The 23,940-nt window shown below is 32.0% G+C and overlaps 2 protein-coding genes across 3 annotated transcripts; both read left to right on the top strand.

Moving 5' to 3' along the window:
- The first annotated feature begins 15,279 nt into the window (after positions 1-15,279).
- Positions 15,280-18,754, top strand: LOC127252526 (uncharacterized). 2 transcript variants are annotated; one of them, XM_051276732.1, is made up of 3 exons: positions 15,280-15,428; positions 16,418-16,592; positions 16,682-18,754. In XM_051276732.1, the coding sequence occupies exon 3, from the start codon at positions 16,758-16,760 to the stop codon at positions 18,651-18,653; it is 1,896 nt and encodes a 631-aa protein (XP_051132689.1). In that variant the 5' UTR covers positions 15,280-15,428; positions 16,418-16,592; positions 16,682-16,757; the 3' UTR covers positions 18,654-18,754. The 2 variants fall into 2 exon arrangements, with proteins under 2 accessions (XP_051132689.1, XP_051132690.1); XM_051276733.1 differs by lacking the exon at positions 15,280-15,428 and adding an exon at positions 15,473-16,313 and having other exon boundaries at positions 16,418-18,754.
- A 3,558-nt stretch (positions 18,755-22,312) lies between these two features.
- LOC127252662 (uncharacterized) lies at positions 22,313-23,940 on the top strand. The gene is made up of 4 exons (XM_051276943.1): positions 22,313-22,358; positions 22,803-23,086; positions 23,178-23,392; positions 23,497-23,940. The coding sequence occupies exons 2-4, from the start codon at positions 22,819-22,821 to the stop codon at positions 23,662-23,664; spliced, it is 651 nt and encodes a 216-aa protein (XP_051132900.1). The 5' UTR covers positions 22,313-22,358; positions 22,803-22,818; the 3' UTR covers positions 23,665-23,940.

The following is a 23,940-nucleotide window of genomic DNA, read 5'->3' as shown; positions in this document are numbered from 1 at the left end:
AATGACAAAAATACTTTTATTCGTATCTTGTAATACTATTATAATGATATTTGTGCAAAAAATTATTCAAATATAAAGATATTTTTAATGTTAAACACAATTATAAATAAGATCTTTAGAGCCGGGCGAAGGGAATAACATATTTCTAAAAAAGATATTATTGAGTTTGTTCACTAAGAAGTTGTTTGACAAAGAGCTTTTTGAAGAACTTTTAGTTTATCGTCAAACAGCTAATTTAGGTGTTTGATAAATTAGCTTTTTGGAATAGTTTTTTGGACCAAAAAAACTAATTTCTAAAAAACTAACTTATCCAGCGTTTTGAAATAGGTTTTTCAATTTAAATTTTTTTATTCTTTATTTGCCCTTCAAAATTTATTATGCATTTTATACAAATAAATATATTTTGATTATTTATTAATTATATTAGAATATTTTATTATATTATAGTTATACTTATATAAATTTAAAATAATTAATTTTATATAAAAATTATTTTAATAGTAAAATATATAAATTTATTAAAATCAACAAAAAATAAAAAATATAAATCTTAATAATTTATTTTTATATTAAAATTACAGTATATAAAATTTATACTAAAAATAAATTAAATAAATTAAATTTATTGAAAATTATAGATATAATAAACTGATCGATAGTTAACCTAATAAATATATACACAAAAAATGTATTATCTTATATTTTACATCATTTTCAATAAAAAAATTTATTTATATTTTTCAATAAAAATATATTATTTTTTAAAATTTAACTATAATAAAAATAAATATTATTTTATAACACTTTTACAATTTTCAATAACTAATAATAAAAAATTTCACACATTCTAAACTAAAAAGAATACAATTGAATATATTAGAAAAAAAAAATAGAAATATTCTCAATTGTCATTTTACGTATAAACAATTAATATCAAATAATTGTTTTACCAAACTTTTTAATACAAACAGTTAATCGAATCAGATAGTCAAAACAACTTATTGAATCAGCTAATTGTCAAACACGCCGGTAATATTTTTGGGTGACACATTCTCATAAATAAAATTAAAAAATACAATGACTTTGTTCTCTTAATACACATTTTTTAATTTTAATTCTCCAAAAATAATAATAAATAATAAAAAATATTTTTTACAAAAGACAAAAGAAACATTCATATACTTATTGCAAAGAGTCAAAATATCATATATTTAACTTAAAATAATAAATATATTTTATACTTTTGATACAATTTTTCGTACTTACACATAAAAAATCAATTAATCTAAAAACTATGTAAACAGAGCCATTATATATATATATATACATACTTTATCTGGTCATAAAAAATCAATAATTCAGCGGACAAAAATTAATTTTTATATTATCCGTTTAATTTTTTATATTCAATATAAAAATATACTCATCCAATAAATACAAACCGAACATATGTTTTAAGTATAAGGAAATAACAGATGCTCTTATTTCACAAACCATATACTATTTGTATTTTTAATCGGTGTTATTTAAAGAAATCAGAAAATCAATACTGTAACTGAAATGATTGTGCTTATACTGTGTTGATATTTTATGCAATTTTGGATAATTTTTAATAGTTAATGGAAAGAATATTAATGGGCAGTGTCATTATAATGATTTCAAAATCATTATTGTTTAAGTTAGTTATAAGCGTAAGATCACACATTTATATACATGATTGCGCTTATAGTGCAATCTGTTGATTTTTTATGCAGTTTTGGACAAATTTTTATAGTTAATGGAAAGATTATTAATGGGGAGTGTTATTATAATGATTTCAAAATTATTACTCCCTCCGTTCCGCATATCATGTCCGCGCTGTAGTTTCTGTCCGTCTTACATTTCATGTCACTTTCATTTTTTAGATTATACACTTTAATTTCATTTTAAAATTTTTAATTTATTTTTTTAATTTTAATTAAACTAATTAGTTATCTTAATCTTAATTTATAATTATTTATATTATAAAATAATTATTTTCACTAATACATTTTTAATTATCTACTAATTACACCCCTCCTAATATATCGTGTCTACAGTGTAGCAGAAACGATATGTGGGAATCGATATGTGGGACAAACGGAGTATTATTTTTTTAATTTTTAAGTTATTGATGGTTTAAGATCACATATAATATCATCACATATTAATATATATATATATAAATATATATTTTTTAAAGGTTTATTATCCATATATATTTTTAGTTATTAATTTACGTCCGTTCATTCAATGTGTTTATACGTGTTTAAATTAAATATAAGTATTATAAAATGATTGCTTAATTAAAAATAAAATAAAATAAATTTAATTACATAAAAAGTATTATTATTTATCATCATATTATCTAAAAAAATAACAAGTATGGGATGTTATATATATATATATATTAAATAAATTGTGATGAATCAACTAATAAATTCAATTGACATACTTATTAAATTATGGAATAATAATAATTGAAACAAAAAGTAGATAATAATATAAATTTAAATTAAATATAATTATATAAAGATAGATTGCTTGATAAAAAAATAAATAGAAATATAAAATATAAAAATATTTTAACACAATTTTATTATGTTCATTGTATGAAAAGTGAAAAGTTTTATTAAAATATGTGGGTAAAATTATTTTTTTAGTCCCGTATCTAACCACCTTTATCATTTTAAGATTTAAAGTGAACCATGTCTGAAAATAATTCCGTAAGTAAAATTTTTTTACTAAAATGGTCCTCCGGTGCTGGACTCGCTTCGCTGGTAGCCGATGCTGACGTGGCGCTGATGCGACTGACATGTCATCGCCACGTAGATGCCACGTCAAAGGACCATTTTAGTGAAAATATTTTACTTAGAGGACTATTTTAAACATAATCCACTTGAATGTCCTAAAAATTATTCGAGACTAAAAAAAATAAATTACCAAGACATTTTATAAAATATTAAAAAAAAAAAAAATCCACGTGTCACTAACGTGGAATCTACGTGGCGATAACATGTCAGCCGTATCAGCGCCACGTTAGCAACGGCGGGTCAGTGTGGCGAGTCTGGCACCGGATGACCATTTTAGCGAAAAATTTTTACGTACGGGACTATTTTTAAACAGGGTTCATTTAAAATCCTAAAATGATAAAGTGAGTAGACTAAAAAAATAGTTTATCCAAAATATATAGCTACTTAGATAAATATGGATGTCAACGATGACGATATTATTATTCCAAGTATGTTTCGTAATATTTTATAACGACGATGAATAAAATGAATTATGTAAATGGAAGTACATTCAACCTTTAATAGAACGTGTTTATATATTTAAACTACCAATTATCTATCCATGACAAAAAAAAATCGTCATATAGTACATTTATATATATTGTCATATATTAAATATTAGGGTAAACTGTTTTTTAGTCCCGTAACTGGACCTCTTTATCATTTTAGTCCTGTAAGTGGAGCCTGTCGCAAACTAGTCCCATAAGTGAAAAGTTTTCGCTGTTTTAGTCCTCCGACGCCGGAGATGCCCGTGTGGCTCGCCGAAGGTGACGTGTCCACCAGGTCAGCGACACCTGGCGGACGCGTGGATTTATTTATTTTTTATTTTCTTTTATTATTTTTAATTGGACCAAAAAAAATACAAATAAAATTAAAAATAAATTAAAAAAGTTTAAAATAAAATAAAATAAAAAATAAAAATCCACGTGTCCGCCAGGTGTGACCTAGCGGACACGTCACCTCCGGCGAGCCACGCGGGCGTCTCCGGCGCCGGAGGACTAAAACATCGAAAATTTTTCACGTATGAGACTAGTTTGCGACATGCTCCACTTACGAGACTAAAATGATAAGGAGGTCCAGTTACGGAACAAAAAAATCAGTTTACCCATATATATATTGATGCCAATTTCAATTCCAAATGTATATATTGTTAGAATTTGTGGAAAAATTATATTATTACAAAAATAAGAGTACAAAAATATATATACTAGTGGACTCGGGACTAAACTTAAATAAATAATACAAAGTAGATATTTATATCTAACATCCCCACAAACTCAAGTAGGCGCTGTAGAGACCAATTTGACTTTGTCCAAGAGCAATCGGAAGTGGTTGAGAAGAAAAGATTTGGTGAAGATATTTGTTATCTGATATGCGGAGGAGATCGAAACGAGATAAACAGCCCCACCGTTGACATGATGGCGAATGAAGTGACAATCAATCTCAATATGTTTGGTGCACTCGTGGAATGTATAATTGTTGGTCATCTTTATAGCACTCTGACTATCGCAGTGAAGAGCCGTAGAAGATGGCTGAGGAACACCAATATCAATGAGTAATCGACGAAACCATAAAAATTCTGACGTAGAGTCCATGAGAGCACAATACTCGGACTCGGCACTCGATCGAGAAACTAAAATTTGCTTCTTGTTGCGCCAAGAGATGAGAGAATCACCTAGGAAGAAGCAGAAACTAGTAGTCGAACAACAATCGGTAGGATCACCAACCCAATCAGCATTAGAGTAACTGTTGAGAGTCAAAGACGAGTGAGAAGAAAAGTGTAAACCAGGCATAAAAGTACCTTTCACATACCGAAAAATATGTAAGATGGAAGAGTGGTGAGAGGTCCTCGGAACAGCCATGAACTGACTCATAATATAAACAGCATGAATTTCTTAGGATCGATGAAAGGGCCAGTCATTGTGACAATACTAAGACCATTACAAAGACATTATATTACATTCATCAAGGTGTGAACAATAAAATTTTAGAAGATTGAAAAGGCAACTGTCGCTAAGAAAGAAAGGATATCCTTACAATATCATCCAAAGGAGTTGATAAAGTTAAAAAAAAAAAAAAAAAAAAAGAAAAAAGGTTTGTATTCAAACCTTGAGACGTCAATACAAACTTTTTTAAATGGAAATATCAGAATTGGTGGATAATTATATTAATCGACTTTTAAATCTGAAAAATCAAATAGAGGTTTGTGAAGAGAATGTATCTCAATTAGAAGAAGTGAAGAAGATAATAAGGACACTGGTATCCAAATTTGAGCATGTGATGGTGGTGACAAAAAAAAAGTCCATCATTTATCAATGATGACCGTGGATGAACTAACCGGTAGGTTGCAAGCACATGAGCAACATATAAATGAGACAAAATATCTAAAATCAATTGAGGTAGCTTTGCAAACTCAAGTTTTTATTATAAATGGTGTTGATTTAACAAGACATCAAAGCAATCTTCGTGGCAAAGGATGCGCATGAGGTGGTTGATTTTAGAAATTTTAAAGTCGTAGTGATAATAATAATAACAATCATGGATATAGAAGCATACAAGACACTGATTCTAAAAATATTGATCAATACCAACATGCAAAAGGCCATTAGATTAGACGTTGGTGTGGTTGTGGATGATATGATAATATAAAATATGAAATATTTTTCTTGTCATAAGATTGGTCATTACTCTAATGAGTGCAAATATAATATTGCTCATCAAAGAGCACACTCGGTTAAAAAACATGAAGATAATAATCACACTTTTAATGACATCTACAGTAGGAGAATCAACGGATTGACATACTTGATTTTTCTACACCGGTTGCACAAATCATATGTGTAGTAAAAAACAACTATTCTTGGAGTTAAATGATAATTTTAGGACACAATTGAGATTTTCAGATGAAAGAAGTATACCAGTGATGGGAAAATGATAGAATTCCTTATACGTATGAAAAAAAAAATGAAAAAAATACATCTTAAATGTCTTTTTTTATGTCTGACATGACAACAAATCTACTAAGTGTAGGCCAACTCCTTGAAAATGGATATGAGATTAATCTACGGGAAGGAAAATTCACCTTTTATGGTCGACAAAGGAAACTAATTTTGAAGACTCTCATGATAAAAAAAAAAAAAAAAAAAGAACGTATGTTTCAAATTAACATTACTGAAGGAGCTTATAATTGCTTGAGTGCATCTATACAAGATGATTCTTGGTTATGAAATTTGAAATTTGGTCACTTGAATGTTCGGAGTTTAAAGTTATTTTCTAAGGAGGACATAGTTAAAGGAATGCCACATGTTAAACACCCCACTCAGTTATGCGAAGCATCGTAAAACATTGTTTGCAACTTAGAAACATCAATAACTATCACAACCATTGGAGAGAATTCACTATGATGTTTGTGGGTTGATGAACGTCACATCGAGTATTATATATAGGTACTTTATGATTTTATTGATGATTTAACTTATAAAATATGGATTTATTTTCTTCAAAAGAAATTAGAGGTATTTGATTGTTTCAAAGTTTTAAGATGTGTCTTCAAAAACAAAGTGGTTATCTTATAATGTTTTTTTTTCTTTTCTTTTTTACTAGTGATAGTGGATGTAAGTATATCTCAAATGAATTTAAGAGATTTTGTGAAAAACGGAGCATACAACATGAAATTGTTTTCTCATACACTTCACAACACAATGGGGTAGTAGAATGAAATAATATAATGATCGCTAGACATGACAAAAAGAATATTAAAAAATAAAGCCGAGTGAAATAATTTTTGGACTGAAGTTGTACCTTGCTCTCTGTACATTATGAATCGATTTCCAACAAAACGTGTTGTTGAAAGTGTGACTTCAATCGAATCTTGAAGCGATTTCAAATATAATGTGACACATATGAAAGTGTTTAGAGTTGTTTATATTCATGTTCCAATAGAGATAAGGAAAAAGTTAGATGATTGTGCTGAAGAAGGCTACAAAAGTGAAAAATATAATTTGTTCGATCTTGTGATGAAGTGATTGTTGGTTGAGATGTTACATTTTTCTAATAAAAAATATTGGATTGGTCTATTTAAAATTCTATAAAAGCAAATAAACATAAACATGTCGTGCCTTTGATAAACGAAGGGATGGATGTACCTAAATTTGATATAAAACAACCAATTCAACCACCAATGCTGAAAAGTCCAACTAAATCTAAATGTCTTCAGTGGAGTCGTCAGCCATCATCGTACTTACAAGATTATGAGCTAAATCTTATTGATAAATTTAATTATGAAAAATATGCACCGGGTTTTGCAGCTGCAGTGGAAAGAGCTTCAACTATATAATTACAACATGTTTTTGCTCAATGGATACATATTTGATGCACTTTGCATACTTTGTAGAACTTGAACCTGTTACGTTGAAAAAGACCTTTAAAATTTTAAAATGATTGGCTGTTATTCCAAAATCTACATACGAAAAGTACACAAATCAATACATATTAGACATGGTGTATTATATTTGTTTTAGGGTTTGTTTAGTTCAAACAAGTGAATGGAAGAAGATGGATCTTAATTAAGAGAATGAGAGGAGAATTGAGGGAAAAAAAAAAATTAAAATTGTAATAATGTGTTCTGTTCATATGGAAGACAAGGAGAAGCAATAGAAAATAGTTTTTTTTTTTTTTTTTTGTGTGTTTTGTTAACTAGGAGGAGAGAAACAATAAAATGATTTTACTATTTTGATCCTATATTATATAAAGAAATAGAAGTATTAATAAAATTTGATTAATTTATTAGTAAAACATCAATTTTGATATAATAGAATAATATATAGTGTAAGGTAGTTTTTAAAGTAAGTGTATATATATACTTATATGAGATAAAACATAAGATAAAATCATGTAAGGGATGACCTAGTGTTGTGAGGTAGACTTATAAATGTGAGGTCATGGGTTTAAACCTTCGACGCCTCCAAACCCACACATGATTCGCTTAGTATGACTTTCCTTGTCCTCGTTGGACTTCGTTTGCAGGTTACTAGGTACACATATATATATATTTATATATTTTAAGTCCAATTTTTATTTATTGTTATACCTAATTAAATGACCATAGTTTGTCTAGAAAAATCAAAAGTGATTAATAAAACAATTTGGTTGGAAATGACAAAAACATGTCATAATCCATAGAGCAAGGATTACTTGGAAAGTAGTTGTTTAATTGTAACATTGTACGCTTTTAGTAGAATAATACTAATATTAAAGGCCGTCTGATGCCTTCATCTTTATGCTGACTATTCTTTACAATTTATATTTTTAAAATTGGGTGACGAGGAAGAATGTTATGGTTTTGTAGTAATTTACTTTAATTTTTTCTTTTTTATTTTTAGGTAAGTTCACTAGGTCTGTTTGTTTGGGGGTTTGGATTTTGAGTTGAGATTTGAATAGTAAAAATTTTGAATTTGAATAGTTGTATAATGTGATATAAATAGGTGTTGATGCGATGTTTTGAATGTAAAATTAATTTTTAGTATAATATAAAAAATAAAAAACAGGTGTTTGATTTGATGTTTTTTGGAGAAAAAAATTGAATGAATAGTGTAAATCCAATCCAATCCCTGAAACAAACACACCCTAAATTTGAATAAGGTGATTGTCACGTTATTAATAGATAGAGTTTTATTGTGCCCAAAGGGCACATAGTAGTTTTAATATTAATATGTGAATTAATTTAATTATTGTAAAGTCTCAGTATCGTATTACAATTTATTGTTGATATTTATTTGAAATGTTGTTTTATTTTTTTATTATGTATATTTTCGTTGGGTAAAATTATATATGATATTATAAAAAAAATGATTAAAGTGTTAATAGGGTAAATAGAAAAATAACGAAAATTTAATTATTATTTGTTAAGTGTTAGTAGGGTAAATAGAAAAATACGAAAATTTAATTATTATTTGTTAAAGTAATAATAGAATTATGAGTGGATAAAATTATTTACTGGATTGTGCATAAATTAGTTGACCAACAAAATATTTACATAATTTTGACCGACGAATATAATAATATTTATAATTTTTTTATTAAATTTAATATTTTCACATAAAATATTGCATTTAGACTACTATTCGAATTCAAATTTAAAATTAAAGTATTAAAAGAAGTCTTGATTTGAAATTGAATGTTTAATTTGAGTTTCAATTAAATAATCAATCCAGTTTGTAAAAATTTCCCATAAAATTGATAGGCCGTATGGATATAGGAATCAAATCATTTCTTTCCAAACTTCCAAAGAGTCCCGATTAGTATCACATTTACGGCAGCTCCGCTGTCCACCAGAACTTGGCCAAGCAAATGACCATTTATTGAGGCCCGGATGCGCAAAGGTTTGTCATATTGGTTTTGGCCAGACTCGAGTCTCTTAAATCCTATCATGGTCGCCACATCATTTCATTCGGCAATAGGCTCTTCGTCAGCAAAAACTCTCTCTAACTCTTGAGATCTTTCTGGATCCTTGAATTCTGGCAGCAACAGCCCTATCACGGAAAAGCTCTTGTTTGATGTTGCTTTGAGGGTTCCCTTTATTTGTGGTCCTATTCTTTTTCCTCGGGCTCCGATGTTGTGTGACTTTCGACAGGGGCTCCTCAATCTGCTTTCGTTTTGGAGGTGGCTCATCAGTTTGCTTTTCTTTTGAAATAGGCTCACCGGTTTGCTTTCTTTTGTAGGTGACTCATCAGCCTGCTTTTTTTTTTTTTTGAAACGGCTTATCAATCCGCTTTCGTTTTGGAGGCGATTCATCCGTCTAATTTCTTTTGGAAGCGGTTCATCCGTCTACTTTCTTTTAGAAGCGTATCAAGTGACCCTTCCAATTCTATACGAGCCAGCAACTTTCTTTTTTTTAGCTCGCCTTTTTTTAGACTTGTTGAGTCCCCTTATTGTCTCACTAGTGGAAGATTTTGGCTTATTCACAATCTATTTTTCACTCTCTTTCATAGGAGGCTTTGTGTCATTTTTGGAATAATAGTAATCTAGTCGGCCGTGGTGATAGTCCAAACTTATTTTCCGTTTGCAATCCTCATTTCTGCCACAATGGCCTCAGGCTTGGGTCCCTTATATACTTTTTTCTTTCTTAAAACCAAAGGTTTTGGGCTTGAGATAGTGACATTGACATTAGGCCCCATTTTAACTGTCCTTTGTCCTGCTTCCTGCGCGTTCAAGCCTGAGACTTTACCAAATGTCGTCCTTGTAAAGATGACTTTCCTGATGGGCACCTTTGGTCTTAAACGGTCATGAGCTGAAGGCCTTGATGACTGCTTGCCAAGCCTGCCCTCACAGGCCCTTTGGCTGACATAGTATTAACAGTGGAACAAACCATTTGGTTGGCCTCAAGGCCGGACACGAATAAGTTTTTTCTTTCTCTAATTCTGCGATTAGAGCCTCAGACTCAGCAAAGCTCTCTTTGTTTCAAGCCACCAGAGCCTCTGCTCATACAGAGTCTCCTTTGTTTGGAGCCGTCAATGTCTCTTCGTTTGAAGCCATAAAGGCCTCTGCCCCATCAGGATCCTCTTCATTTTAAAAAAGCTAGAGCTTCTGCCTTTGCAAAGTCCCGTTCATTGGGAGCCATCAGGGCCTCTGCCCCTGTAGAGTCCTTTTCTTCTGAAGCTCTGAGGGCCTCTGCTCCTGCAGAATTCTTTTCGTCTAAAGTTGTAGGGCCTTTGCCCTTGCTGGGTCTTCCATGCAAAAGGGATTGCCGAACTTTCCTTCACCAAACCTTCATTTCCTTCATCATTTCCTTCATCCTTCATCATTGCCGAACTTTCCATCATTTCCTTCACCAAACCTTTCGCCAAAACTTATGTCTCTTTAGAAGCCTCTTTTTCTAAAATTGGATTTTTTTACACACAATGCAATCTACAAAGACATCAATTTCTATCAGAGGCTTGACATTCTTTTGATTTAGGGTCAGTGGCTACACTCCAGTTGCATGCTGATAAAAGGTTGGTGGCTGCATCTCTGCAGTCTATCCTCCTTGTCCCTACATCTAGACAATTCTCATCCATTGGAGATTAGCCACATACGAACCTTGATATCCCCATGGAGCTATTGGCGCATTCCATATAGGTTGTTCGCTATATTGCTATTGCGGGAACGTGCAAAAATTTGAGAAGCCACCTGTCCTTGATAGAGGTTCCGCATTGCTCTTCAAGCCTTCTATAGCCTGGAGGATCCAGCCTGTCCTTCTGGTTTCTCGGGCAGAATCATAACATAGCCATAATGTAACTGTTCTAGCCATGAGGCCTGAAGCCTATAAGGTTCTGTGAGAATTTCAAGCTTGCTCCAACAATGTAATTTCCGTTTGGTGCCGAATTGCTACAAGCCTAAAGGTGACTTTCAAGTGGTACAAACAAATCCCATATAAGTCTAGACATCGTCACTCGTAAAATTTGATTATTGTCCCACTAGGTATGCCAATTGTTGGGCTTCAAGCCTCTTATGAATATAATGTGCCCTAAGATCAAGTGGTGTGAGTTCCGAAAACACTCCCCACAAATTTTGTCCGTCATCAAGTTGGGAAGCGGCTTCAGCGATAAAGCCGTTGTACGGCTTCGAGCGTTAATAGTTGAATTGATAAAAATTTAGCTAAAATCTATTGAAATTCGGATAAAATATGCATGGAAATATAAATTAACATAAAATATGTTGAAATTAACAAAAGACAAAGGAAAATTTAGACATAATTGGATAAAATTCCTAAAATTTACGGATAAAATATTGGAAAATAAAATGATTAAACTTGATTTTGGATAAAATGTGTGTTTTGTGAGGTTTTACTTAATATAACCTAAAAGGTTGAAAGTGCAACCACTTTCTAGATTCTAAGGAATGTGTTATGTATTCTTTCAAATCGCTTTTTTCATTACCCTATATCATGTATGTTCTCTTATTGTCCCTCAGAATAGTGGTTGGGCTTGATGCCTGGGGTGTGCTCTTTTCAAATTGATCATAGCCCACTCAGGCCTAATAGCTAGACGGCTCTGCGGCCTAATGGCTCTGGCTCTGGCTTAGTTTTCGAGTCTCATTTGTTAGAGCCTCATCTTCTGGAGCTATTTTCCTTTAAGTCTGATCATTTGGAGCTTTGTTGTCTGGTGAGTAGGGGGCTCCGACGGATTAGGAGGCTTTGGTCACGTATAGGGTTCAGAAACCTCTTCATATTTCTGTTACTAGTCAAGCCTCTTTTATGTTCAGGTGCTTTTGGACCCATATCCAACATTTGGTTAAATCATAAGTGTGTGGATTAGAATTATATATTTATTTATTTTTGTTGTTTTTCTGAAGGCAACAGAGAGGATTGCAGATAAGTAAAACATGAGTTAGTGGTCTTGCATAACCAGTCCAAAGGGAAGGAAATGTTAGAGGGATGAGAGTTAGATTGAATCATAGTACTTTAAAATTTTAAGAACATTACAATTTTGAATATGAAGATATTGAGACCCTAAGTTTTCTAAGCTTAAAGAGGATGGTTAGGGTACTGATTTTGAAAAAATTAACCGTTTTTAATAAAGGTATATGTCGTTTTTTTTACAATAGTAAATGTGTTGTACAATAGTATGTCATGTGCTAAAATTAACTTTGTGTATGTTGTATGAGACTATAATATATGTTGTTAGCTCATGTGTTGTATTTGTATTATATTAACATATACAATGTATTGTTTGTAATAATAATGTGTGCTGTCAGATAGCACACGATGTATTGTTGAGACTATAATATGGGTTCTTTGTTCATTTGATGTATTTGTATTGTATAAATATATGTGTTGTGTTGGATGTAGTATACTATGTGCTATCAAGCAGCATATCATATGATGTTTAGCACAGTATTGAATTAAAAATTCAGCTTAAATTTAGCACTGTAGCCGCCGCCAAACTTAAAATATACTTAGACAGGTTTCAAAGTCAATAGACTTAGATTGAGATACTAGAATAATCTTTAATACTCCCTCCGCCCCATAACTAAGTATCCATTTACTTTTTGCATGTTGATCTTTGAATATTAATTATTATATCAAAACGTATTAAAAATAAAAAAAAATTGCAAAAATATTTCTATTAGTGTCTTATAATACTAATACAATGACATTCGTATGAAAAATTATACAAATATAAGAATATTTTTAACGTTAAGTACAATGACGCAAAAGGTAAATGGATACCTTGTTATGAAACGAAGAGAGTATAAACAAACTCAAATATTACTACTATGAAGACTAAGGTGAAGATGAAATATTACTACTATCTCGTAACTGAGTATTCAAATTTTACTAGGAAACTATGAAATAAGATGGAGATAAAATATCACTACTATCTCATAGTTACGCATTAAGATTTTACTAGAATTTTTAACACTTTCTTGAATACTTACATATTCAAAGAAAAATGACTATTATAATTTTCACTCATTCCCTCCTTGTACAATAGAGAATAATATCTTATATAGGTGGAATTAGAGGTTTTGATTATATATATATTCTATTTTTTAAACTATGGGTATTTTTCTCCTGTACCGATTTGGCCAAAACTATTGTGCAGTTACTATGCACAATAGTTTGACCCCAAATCCCCTTAGCCGACATGTTCTGGAGGGTTTTAACAATTTTTTATTTATTTCTTTTAAAAAAAAACTAAAATAGAAAATTTACATGAAATCAATTATTTGATTATTTTAATAATTATAATTTAATAAATATATATAATTTCGAACCAAATAAATTTTATATAATAAAAATATATATTTATAATTAACATAAATTAATACTCAAATTATACCATTATCAATTTTAAAAAATTTAAATTTAATACATAGTTATATTATTATATTTATTACCCATCAAATCAATACATATCAAAACCTCTAAAAATCAAATCAAACCTACACACAAAAAAACACACAAATTCTAACCCATTTTAAAATTCAACTCAAATCCAAATACAAATTCAATTTTTTCAAAACCATAAGAAGAAACACATCAATTTTTTAAAAACCCATGAGAAGAAACACACCCTAAATTAAATTTGGATCAAGCACCTAATAATTTGATAAATAGGAAAAATACCATATCAATGGTATCCTTTTTAGTTTATTCAATAAAATTTTATATTAAAAAAAAATACTTATTATACATAAATAGTATTACATCTTTGTATATAAAACCAATATCAACGTGCTTTCAACAGATTTAGGTATGCATTGGACAATTTTTTTTTTTTTTTGAACTATCAGCTTGTAATTGGTGAGTCGCTGAAAGAACATGTCAGAATAGGTTAAGAGGGTGTTTGGAAAACAGAATTTGGAAGAGTTTTTAACTTATTAGATCAGTCAAAAAACTAATTTAGGTGTTTGATAAATTATGTTTTTGAAAGAGCTTTTTGAATCCAAAAAGCTAATTTCTGAAAAGTTCGTTTATCCCATTTTGAAAGAGTTTTTTCATTTTAATTTTGTTTATTTTTTATTTACCCTTAAAACTTGATTATTTATTTTATACATATAGATATATTCTTATAGCAATATTTATTAATTATTTTTAATATATTTAATTTATTAAATTATATTTTTAATTTTGTAAATTTAAAATAATTACTATTGTTAATTATTACATATAAGTTATTTTATTTATAAATATATAAATTTTTAAAACTAAAGCAAATAGAAAAAAAAGATTATTAATTTATTTATGTATATTAAAACAATAATTAACATAATAAAAATATATATACGAAAAGATTTATTATTTTAAATTTTACATAATTTCAATAAAAAATTATTATTTTTTTTAAAAATAATTTTCTCAAATCTAAATAATAAAAATAAAAATAAATATTTTATAATATTTTTATAATTTTTAATAATTAATAACAAAAATTCTCATAAATTTCAAACTAAAATGAACAAAATTAAATATTTTTAAAAATAATATATCAATGTCCTTAATAATTATTTTATATATAAACAACTAATGTTAAATATTTATTTTACGAAACACTTTAATACAAATCGTTAATTAAATCAGCTAATCAAATCAACTAATTGAATGAACTTAACAATTTCAGCAACTAAACTTAAATTGAGCCCAAAATTCATATCCTCTTTTTTATAAAGCAGACAAAACAAAAGGCATAGGTCAGTTGTGCTACACAGGTCACGATTCATTTGATGGAGCACACCAGACCACTCATTTATTGTATCACATGCCTTCAAATACAATTATAAAATACGGAATTGCCCCTGACATTGCAACTATCTAAATAATATTGTGAGGCTATTTTAGTCAAATCATGATCCGATCTTGTTGAAGTGAGTGATGTGTGCCTTCGTTTTATGCCCAAAACCGTGGGTTTTCTTCATCCCCATCCCAGGGGTATTTTTGGAAATTCACTAGGAAGAGGTCGTCACTATTTAAGTGGTAATTAAGTTAAATCAGAAGTCCCATGTCTCTCTCTCTCTCTTACCCTTAATCTTGATGGAATGTTCAACTTGCAACTCGTAACTACGTAATTTCTCTCTCCTCTCCAGCTCCAGCGGCGGGACTGGTAGCCGCGATTGGATTCCATAATTCGAGTGTTTTTGGTGAGTTTGGTGCGATGGGCAACTGCTTGTTTTTATCTTATGTTGTCGTTTAGTGTTGATTTTTAATTTTTTTGGCACAGTGATCTTAAGGGCTGTCTGTTTATTGTTTTTGTAGATATTTTTTTGGGGAATTTAAGAGATATGTTTTAGTTTTTTGTTATTGAGCATCTCTTTTCATCGTTTGTGCTGAAAATTTTCCGTGGATTGTTGTTGTTATATCTTGTGCTGGTGTTAGATTGTGAAATTGCTTACAGCTGCAAACACAATTCAGTGATTGACATACGCGCGTGTAGGGAGTTTTGTTGATTTCCCAATTTTCTGTTGTTTGAATTTCCTTTTAATTGATGAAAAGGGGGTGAATTTGATGACTAATGAAAATTTCATGTGGCAGCAGCAAGAGCTTTTAAATTAAACCTGCTTAAAGAGAAGAGATCGACTCTTTGCTCATCTTTTAATTATGTCTTTGTGGATCTCATTTTTCAGAGGCGAATATCTTGTTGGGAGGTGGGATTACTAGCTTTAGTAAAGGTGGAGAGTAACCCTAAGATATATTGAAAGATCAATATAGCATAATTCTGAGAATCTTTTTTCAAGTTCGGGACTAGTCAACTTTTCTTCAGAGCTTCTTGTCTAATTGTTCCTTGACCTATGTGAGATTCTAAATGTTCCTTGTGGTATTTGTACCTGATATGAATTGAGAGGGAGAGGGGGAGAGAGAGAGAGAGCTACAACTCACTCAACCTTATACAGCCTTTGTCAAGTAGCTTGAAAACCTGGTTAAATAGCATAACTGCAAACAATATTACAATCTCTGTAGAATAATTTCGACAAGTTACGAGGATGATTTGCCATGGCCCTAGGATCTAATGACTATGAGAAATGAAGGTGTTATTTTCATTACAAATGCTTTGCTGATTGTTATAGATTGTGGTGTTAAATTTTGTGGATTGTTTATTTGTTTATAATAATTTTAATGTTTTCTGTTTCAGGACGCGGGGTCTTGAGGATCTTTAGCTCTAAAATCTCATGTGTATTTACCTTTGACTTACTCATGCCTCCTCTATGATGTGTGCCATCCGTTTCTCTACATAAACACAGTACGATTCCAAGGAAATTTTTATATAATGGACAGATCAGATACATCCGGTTTTGTTAGCGGTGGAGGTAGTTTATTTGGTTTTACTTCTCTTGGTTTTTTCATTTTAGTATACAGCATTTCCTGTTAATAATTCTGTAAAACCCCCTTCAATCAGCTCACCCAACACTCGATACGAAAAAACATAGAAGCCAGATAGAATAGGGATTTTTATTGGTGACAGCAAAGGCAAAATGTATTCCTCTTTTGACTTCCAAAGGAATGGTAATGGTGGAACTGGAGATACTACCCTGCGATTGGATTGCTTTGGATATGGAACTATGGAAACTGGGAACAGCCAAATGAACAGCAGTAGTCGGGGTAAATGCATGGATGCTCCTGATGATGGGTGCAAGTTAGTACTTGGATTGGGTCCGACACCGACTGCATATACTGGTGAATGCTCATCCTACAGATTGGACAAAGTCGAAGGAAGAACAAGCGTAGTTGACCAGGGAGTGTTTTCTCAACGTGATTCTATTTTGAAACTTGGGCTCTCAGGTGGCACTGATGCAGGTTCTAGTATGCTCGAGTTTTCAGGTTCTACGAACAGCCCTTTCAGTGGATCTCGTCGTCTATCTGATCAATATTTCTCAGATGGTAACCGAACTGCAATTCCTGTTGTTGATGATGAGGGTTCTACATCCGCCAAGAAATCAGGTGGCTACATGACGGGACTTATTTTGGCACCATCGAAGGAAAGTTCAAATATTTATTCAACAGATAAGTTTCTTGAACTTGATCCCAAGTTATCTCATTGCCAACAAGTTTCCCAGTTGAGTTCAGAGCCTTCGGCAGTCTCCGGCTACACTCTGAGCGCCATGTCCGACCCTGGAAGTGCTGTGGTGTCTTCCGATCAAAAAGGGTGTAGCAACTCAAAAAGATGCAAGTTCTTGGGGTGTGCCAAAGGTGCCCGAGGAGCAACAGGTCTCTGTATTAGCCATGGAGGCGGACAACGATGCCAGAAACCAGGATGCAACAAAGGTGCCGAGAGCCGAACAGCATACTGCAAAGCCCATGGAGGCGGGCGAAGGTGTCAACATTTGGGATGCACTAAAAGCGCCGAAGGAAAAACCGATCACTGCATAGCTCACGGTGGAGGCAGACGATGTGGATATCCAGGAGGATGCACCAAAGCTGCGCGTGGCAAGTCCGGTTTGTGCATCCGACATGGCGGCGGTAAGAGGTGTAAAATCGAAGGCTGCTGCCGCAGTGCCGAGGGCCAGATCGGCCTTTGCATATCCCATGGAGGCGGACGTCGTTGCCGCTTCACCGACTGCACAAAAGGAGCTCAGGGAAGCACCTTGTACTGCAAAGCCCACGGCGGCGGAAAACGCTGCATATTCGCCGGCTGCACAAAAGGCTCCGAAGGGAGCACGCCCCTCTGCAAAAGCCACGGCGGTGGGAAACGTTGCCTGTTCGACGGCGGTGGAATATGCCCGAAAAGCGTGCACGGAGGCACGAATTTCTGCGTCGCCCACGGCGGAGGAAAGCGATGCGCTGTTCCGGGATGCACCAAGAGCGCCCGCGGCAGGACGGATTGTTGTGTCCGGCACGGTGGCGGGAAACGGTGTAAGTTCGAGAACTGCGGTAAGAGCGCGCAGGGTAGCACGGACTTCTGCAAGGCCCACGGCGGCGGGAAGCGGTGCGGCTGGGGCGATCAGAAGTGCGAAAAGTTTGCTCGGGGTAAGAGCGGGATGTGCGCGGCGCACGCCAGCCTGGTTCAGGGCGGCGGCGGCGATGCGAAGAGAGGAGGGATGATCGGACCGGGGCTGTTCCGGGGACTCGTTCCGGTTAGCGCAAAGATGAGCTCGTCGTCGGGCGTTAGCGCAATCTCGGAGTCGCCGGAGAAACGGCGGAGGAAACGGCAGCAGCTGATCCCTCCTCAGGTATTGGTTCCTATGTCGATGAAGTCGGTGTCTTATTCTTCTTCTTCTTCATCGTTCAACTCAAATCCTGGAAAGAAGCAGCAGGTAATGGATTTGGATTTGGAGGTGCCTGAAGGGCGAGTCCATGGCGGCGGGCTCCTGTCGCTGCTTGGGGGAAATATTAGAAATGCAAATGCCGTTGGTGAAATTAATGGGATTTGAACCCTCTCTTCTCCTTGTCCAAAAAATTCTTATTCTTGAATCTTTGTTTGCATGTCTGTCATTTGAACTTGCATGTTATGTATCTTGTGTAAATTGCCTCAGCCTTCTCTTTTTCTCTTCTCTGCTCTGATGGTTAGACAAGACTTACGATCTGTTTGGTTCAAATTAGGGGAGGAGAGAGAATATTAAGATATTTGGTTTTGTATGAAAGAAAAGAGAGAAGATGTGAGAAAAAATAGTATTTTTGTCTCTCTATTGTATATATAAAGAAAAATAAAATATTATTTAAAACAATATAATAGATAGTGTGACTTAATAATGTAAATAAAACATAAATAAAAATAAATTATAAGTAAAAATTGAATCATTTAATAATTTAATAATAAGACAATCATTCTAACATAAATTTTATTTATTTAGGTTGTTTATATTGTTAAATAAATATAATAGATATAAATTTATTTTATTAATTAAAATTTGACCATTAACGGATATAATTTAATTTGATTTATATAAAATTTTATTTTATAATTTAATTACATTATATAATTTAAAAATATTATTACTAAGCAATTTGTAAGCAATCCGATGATATCTAAAAACAATCTAGGATCGTGTCGAGATATTTTAGATTTAAATTTAATTTTATACACCCTCCGTCTCATGTTTATCTATCTATTTGCTTTTTGCATAAAATTTTAAAATTAGTATTATATTGGGATATATTAGAAATAAAAATAAAAATAAAAATAAAAAAATATTTGGTTCATGGACTTTTTTTGTGGGATTGAGAGGATTTATATGTCATGAGATTTATTATATTTAGGATTTGAAATATATCTTATTATGTTTGGTTGGTAAAATGATCTGGGATTTATATTTCTCACATCTTGTTTGTTTTTAATATAGGGTGTGTTTGTTTGGAGATTGAATTTTAAATACACTATTCATTCTATTTTTTTCTAAAAAAATCGTATCAAACACCTATTTTTCATTTTTTATAATATTATACTAAAAATTAAATTTATATTCAAAATATCACATCAACACCTATTTATATTACATCATACAATTATTCAAATTCAAAATTTTTACTATTCAAATCCCAACTCAAAATCCAAACCTCAAAACAAACACATTATAAACAACATAATTGTTTTCCTATAATTTCATTTATATGGATAAATTAAACCTCTAATTCATTATTAATATAAATTAAAAAAATATCAATAATTTTATAGGATGACAATAGGTTCGCGTAAACTCGAGACCCGACTGGGCCCGATCGATTTATTTGAAATTGAGTTCAATTATTTAAGTATAAGTCTGGATCTGGGTCATATTCAGGGTAATATAATAATAAATCAACTATAGATATGAAAAAATAATTTCGAACAATATAATTATATTAAAAATATTTTTTGAGTTTAACTTAGTCATTATTATATTATAATACTCCCTCCGTCCCCGTCAAGATGACCTCTTTATTTAAGGACATGGTATTTTAGGTAGTGTAGATTAGTAAGTTATTAATAATAAGTTATGATATTATTTTATTATTTTTATATAAGTAGTGTTGTTGATATTTTAAATATTTTTAATATTATATATCAATAAAATATATAAAATATGAATATTATTTTAAAATTATTCAATTTTTATTTTATATAAATATAATATTTTTTTTTTATAAGAGGATTTAAAAAGTAACATGGTACCCTTTAAAAAAATTCCTTATTTGTAAGATTTTGAACCTTTTTTTAAATTCCATTATTTTAAATTTCATCCCCTCCTTCTAATCAAATATGAATTTTACGGGATTTTAAAATTCAAATTCTTTTTTTCCGCTCTTTTACCCGCTCCCCCCTGCTTTTTTTTTTCCAGCTCTTTTTTCTTTTCTCCTAAACCTATCATAAATTGAGAAACACTATCAGATTCATCGTGGTAAAAAATAATTAGGGCAAAATTTCCCAAGCTTCTTGTTTGCCGTCGCTGCTGTTCACCTATCACGGGAGAAAATTCAAAGACTGAGACTATAATTTTTAGAATATTTAGTAATTTCTTTTCTTCCCTTCTCCGTTTCTCCTCCGCCTTCTAGTCAAATACTTCAAATTTTTATGGATTTTCATTATTTATACTACATTGTTGATTATCTTATTTGAAAAAATAAAGCATTGAACTACGATTTTTTTGGATTTGAACTAAGTTTTTTTAGGATTTTAATCACCAATGAACTTTAATTCTTTGTTACGGGTGAAAAAGGACTTTTTATTCAATGAAAATTATATTTACCAATTTTGTTTGGATATTACGAAGGTTGAATTTCTTTTGCTCGGTTGATCTACAATGGTTTATTTTATATATAGAAGTTTCAAGCTACGGTATGCTTGCTTAGTGATTATATTTCAAAAAATTGTTAGTGTTCAAAGAGGAGCTCGTCTAATGCTGCATATAGATCAATTACATGATGTAACATGAAATTGTGTGTTTAATTAAGAAAAAGAGTTTTTTTTTTTTTTTTTTCTCAAGCATAAAAGAATAAAACTATATAATTTATTTTCGGTCCGGTTACGGTGCTATCACATTAGATGTCAGCACCGGGTTGATTTTCTCCAAAAGCACAGAGTAAATATTACGTGAGTATCAATCTTTAGCGCAAATAACACTGTGTTCTTGAAATAAAAGTTATGTGTTATTTATTTATTTTTAAACTGGTACCCACAAAAGTAGGTCTGGTTCTCTATATAAGTGCTATAGAATGTATATTGTGCTCATATTTAAATATATTTGGTATTATCTGAACTTTGAATGAAGCTATTATAACAATTGAATAGTGCTTTCTAAAAATTTGACGGTGCTATATGAGAAAATCAGTACCGTAACAACGGTCATTATCTTTAAAAAATATCACATCAAATCACATGATAATTAGTAAAAAAACTAATAACTAAACAATCCTTCTAATATTATGTATTCAGCCTAACTAACTTCTGAACACTTCACTTTTATCTGTGTAAGTATGCAATACCGCTAACAAAAAAACATATTTAAATAACAAAAATTAGATTAGAGTTTATTTAGATTAGAGCAACAGAACTATCTTGCTTACATAAAAAAAAAAAAAAAATCACCTGATTCGTATAAATACTTACACCACTAACCAAATGCGTCAACTATTTCAAAATGGGGGAAATATATTATACTATAAAATAATATAGTAGGAAATTATTCATGTGCGAAAAATGAATTAGCGAATAAATTTTTAGTTAATATAATACAAATATAATATATCAGAATAATCAACAACAAAGCACATATCAAATACAAAATATTTATATCAATACCCCACACGCAATAAATATAAACTGATATAGAAAAGAAAAAGTCTAGATTAGGTATTAGTTTATTTATTTATTTTCTCTTGTTAAAGGCGCAACTGAAAACTAAATTTAAAATTTTAGAAAAAACGACTGTAACTGTAAGAAATGTGGCGGGAGTGATATAGCAGTTGCACGTGCATGCCACGGTGGCAATTTTAAGAAACGGTATAAATAGTGCGAGCGCACCGACTTTTGAATATGCGCTTCAGAAAAGTGAAGGAGCAAAAGTCTGGTTCTGAGCTTCTGGTGTCTAATTGCTTCTGCATTTGCTCTCACTCACTCCGCGGGATTCAAAATCTGTCGATAACTCGGCGCCTTCCATACGGTTAGCGTTAGATGATGAATTTCAATGCGTTGAATGAATTATGTTTATTGCTGCTATTTCTGTGATTGATTATGGTTTTGAATTTTGAATCCAGTTGAGTTGATTGCGATGATAGAACCTAATGATCCGAGAGATTTTACAAAGTCTGTTTTGAACTTGTTCTTATTGTTATTATGTTTTCCAGAGATTTCGAAACCTAGAAATAGCGCCGCTAATTCGCATTGCTTTGGTTAGATTAATCTGCATCTATCGTCGATTTGGTTGTTGCTTGAAATTTTACCTGGAGAAAAGGTAATTGGTGTGGGGGGGAGAGAGTGAGAGAGAGAGAGAGAGAGAGATATCTTTATTTTGAAAATTTGCATAAATATTTCAAATCTTAATTCTGGAGTAGCAAGAATTTTGGGCATAGATATATCTAGCTAGATGGCTGAACGTGTCTTGCAGTAATCTCCACTAGTCTATGGCGGGCGGAAAACTTGATAAGGGAGAAGAAGCTGAGGTTTATGAATATGGCTGGCAGCCGAGTCTTTGTGAGGACGAAGAGGTTGATGAATATGGCTTGCCTTCGGATATTTATGTGGACGACGCAACTTGGATCTCATATTTAGAGCGGCAGGATGAGGCTAGATTTCAAGACGTAGTTAGAATATTAGGGCTGGGAGACACAAATGTAAGGCCATCTCAGCCATTGCATTTGCAGGTGCAGGTGCCTAATAGTCCAACTCCAGGTAGTAAATTCGAACCATCTATAATATATCTGATCTGATCTGATCTGATCTACTCTACTCTGGAAATGAAATGGTGCAAATCTACTATCAGAGGCTATTGGCGTCGGCAATGTCAATGATGGAAAAGAAGCAGTAGCTTCATCTGAGACAGCTGGCGGGGCCTCAGAATCCTCCGTACTGTCGGTCGCAGATGTAATGGCATGTTTTCAGTTTCGCCGGGGAAGCAGCAATGAGAATACAGAGGAAAAACCAGAGACGAGTCGGCAGCAGCAGCAAGACTCCACATTCACCCTTGACAATGACGAGGTCAAAAATCTATATAAATTAGTTAATTCATGCACATTGTTTATTTAACCAAAAAGCTTACTAACATATTTTCATCTTTTCAAACTTCCCTTCAACTTGAACAGTTCCCGACTTTGGCTTTGGCAGCAACTCACTCTCCTCCTCCTCGACGCAACCGCAACCGCAACCGCAACAGAAGAGATCCTTCTTCAGCTGTCAAACCGAATAAAGAAGCCGCAACTTCAACTTCTTCGGCTTCTTCTTCTTCTTCTTCTTCCCGAAACAGAGCTTAGCAAACGTGATGATAAGAGATCCTTCCTTCCTACTTGTGTCTGTGCTAGACTGACTAGAAGCATTTTTGTGACGGACAGACATTCGATTCTCAGGTTAGTTAGTAGATACATATAGGTATAGTAAGTAGAAATAATTCGACAAATTAAATACTACTCAAAGATGATCAAAGTGCATGTGCGATTTGCCTGCACCTTGGTTGGTGCTTCTGTATTTCTGCATTCTACAACAATACAATCATGGGTAAGAATAATACAGCAGACTGGTATTATATTGTT

The sequence above is a fragment of the Andrographis paniculata genome, unplaced genomic scaffold (genome assembly GCF_009805555.1).
Source record: "Andrographis paniculata isolate CXL003 unplaced genomic scaffold, ASM980555v1 Contig46END, whole genome shotgun sequence".
Taxonomy (NCBI): domain Eukaryota; kingdom Viridiplantae; phylum Streptophyta; class Magnoliopsida; order Lamiales; family Acanthaceae; genus Andrographis; species Andrographis paniculata.
The sequence above is the reverse complement of the archived record's forward strand: the minus strand, read 5'-3'. Positions and strand labels throughout refer to the sequence as shown.

What these genes read in the sequence shown, in the direction of transcription:
- LOC127252526 (XM_051276732.1), top strand. Translation starts at nt 16,758, where the DNA reads ATGTATTCCTCTTTTGACTTCCAAAGGAATGGTAATGGTGGAACTGGA.
- LOC127252662 (XM_051276943.1), top strand. Translation starts at nt 22,819, where the DNA reads ATGGCGGGCGGAAAACTTGATAAGGGAGAAGAAGCTGAGGTTTATGAA. An exon ending in GCCTAATAGTCCAACTCCAG is followed by an intron (nt 23,087 to 23,177) that starts GTAGTAAATTCG and finishes ATCTACTATCAG; the next exon opens with AGGCTATTGGCGTCGGCAAT. An exon ending in TCACCCTTGACAATGACGAG is followed by an intron (nt 23,393 to 23,496) that starts GTCAAAAATCTA and finishes CAACTTGAACAG; the next exon opens with TTCCCGACTTTGGCTTTGGC.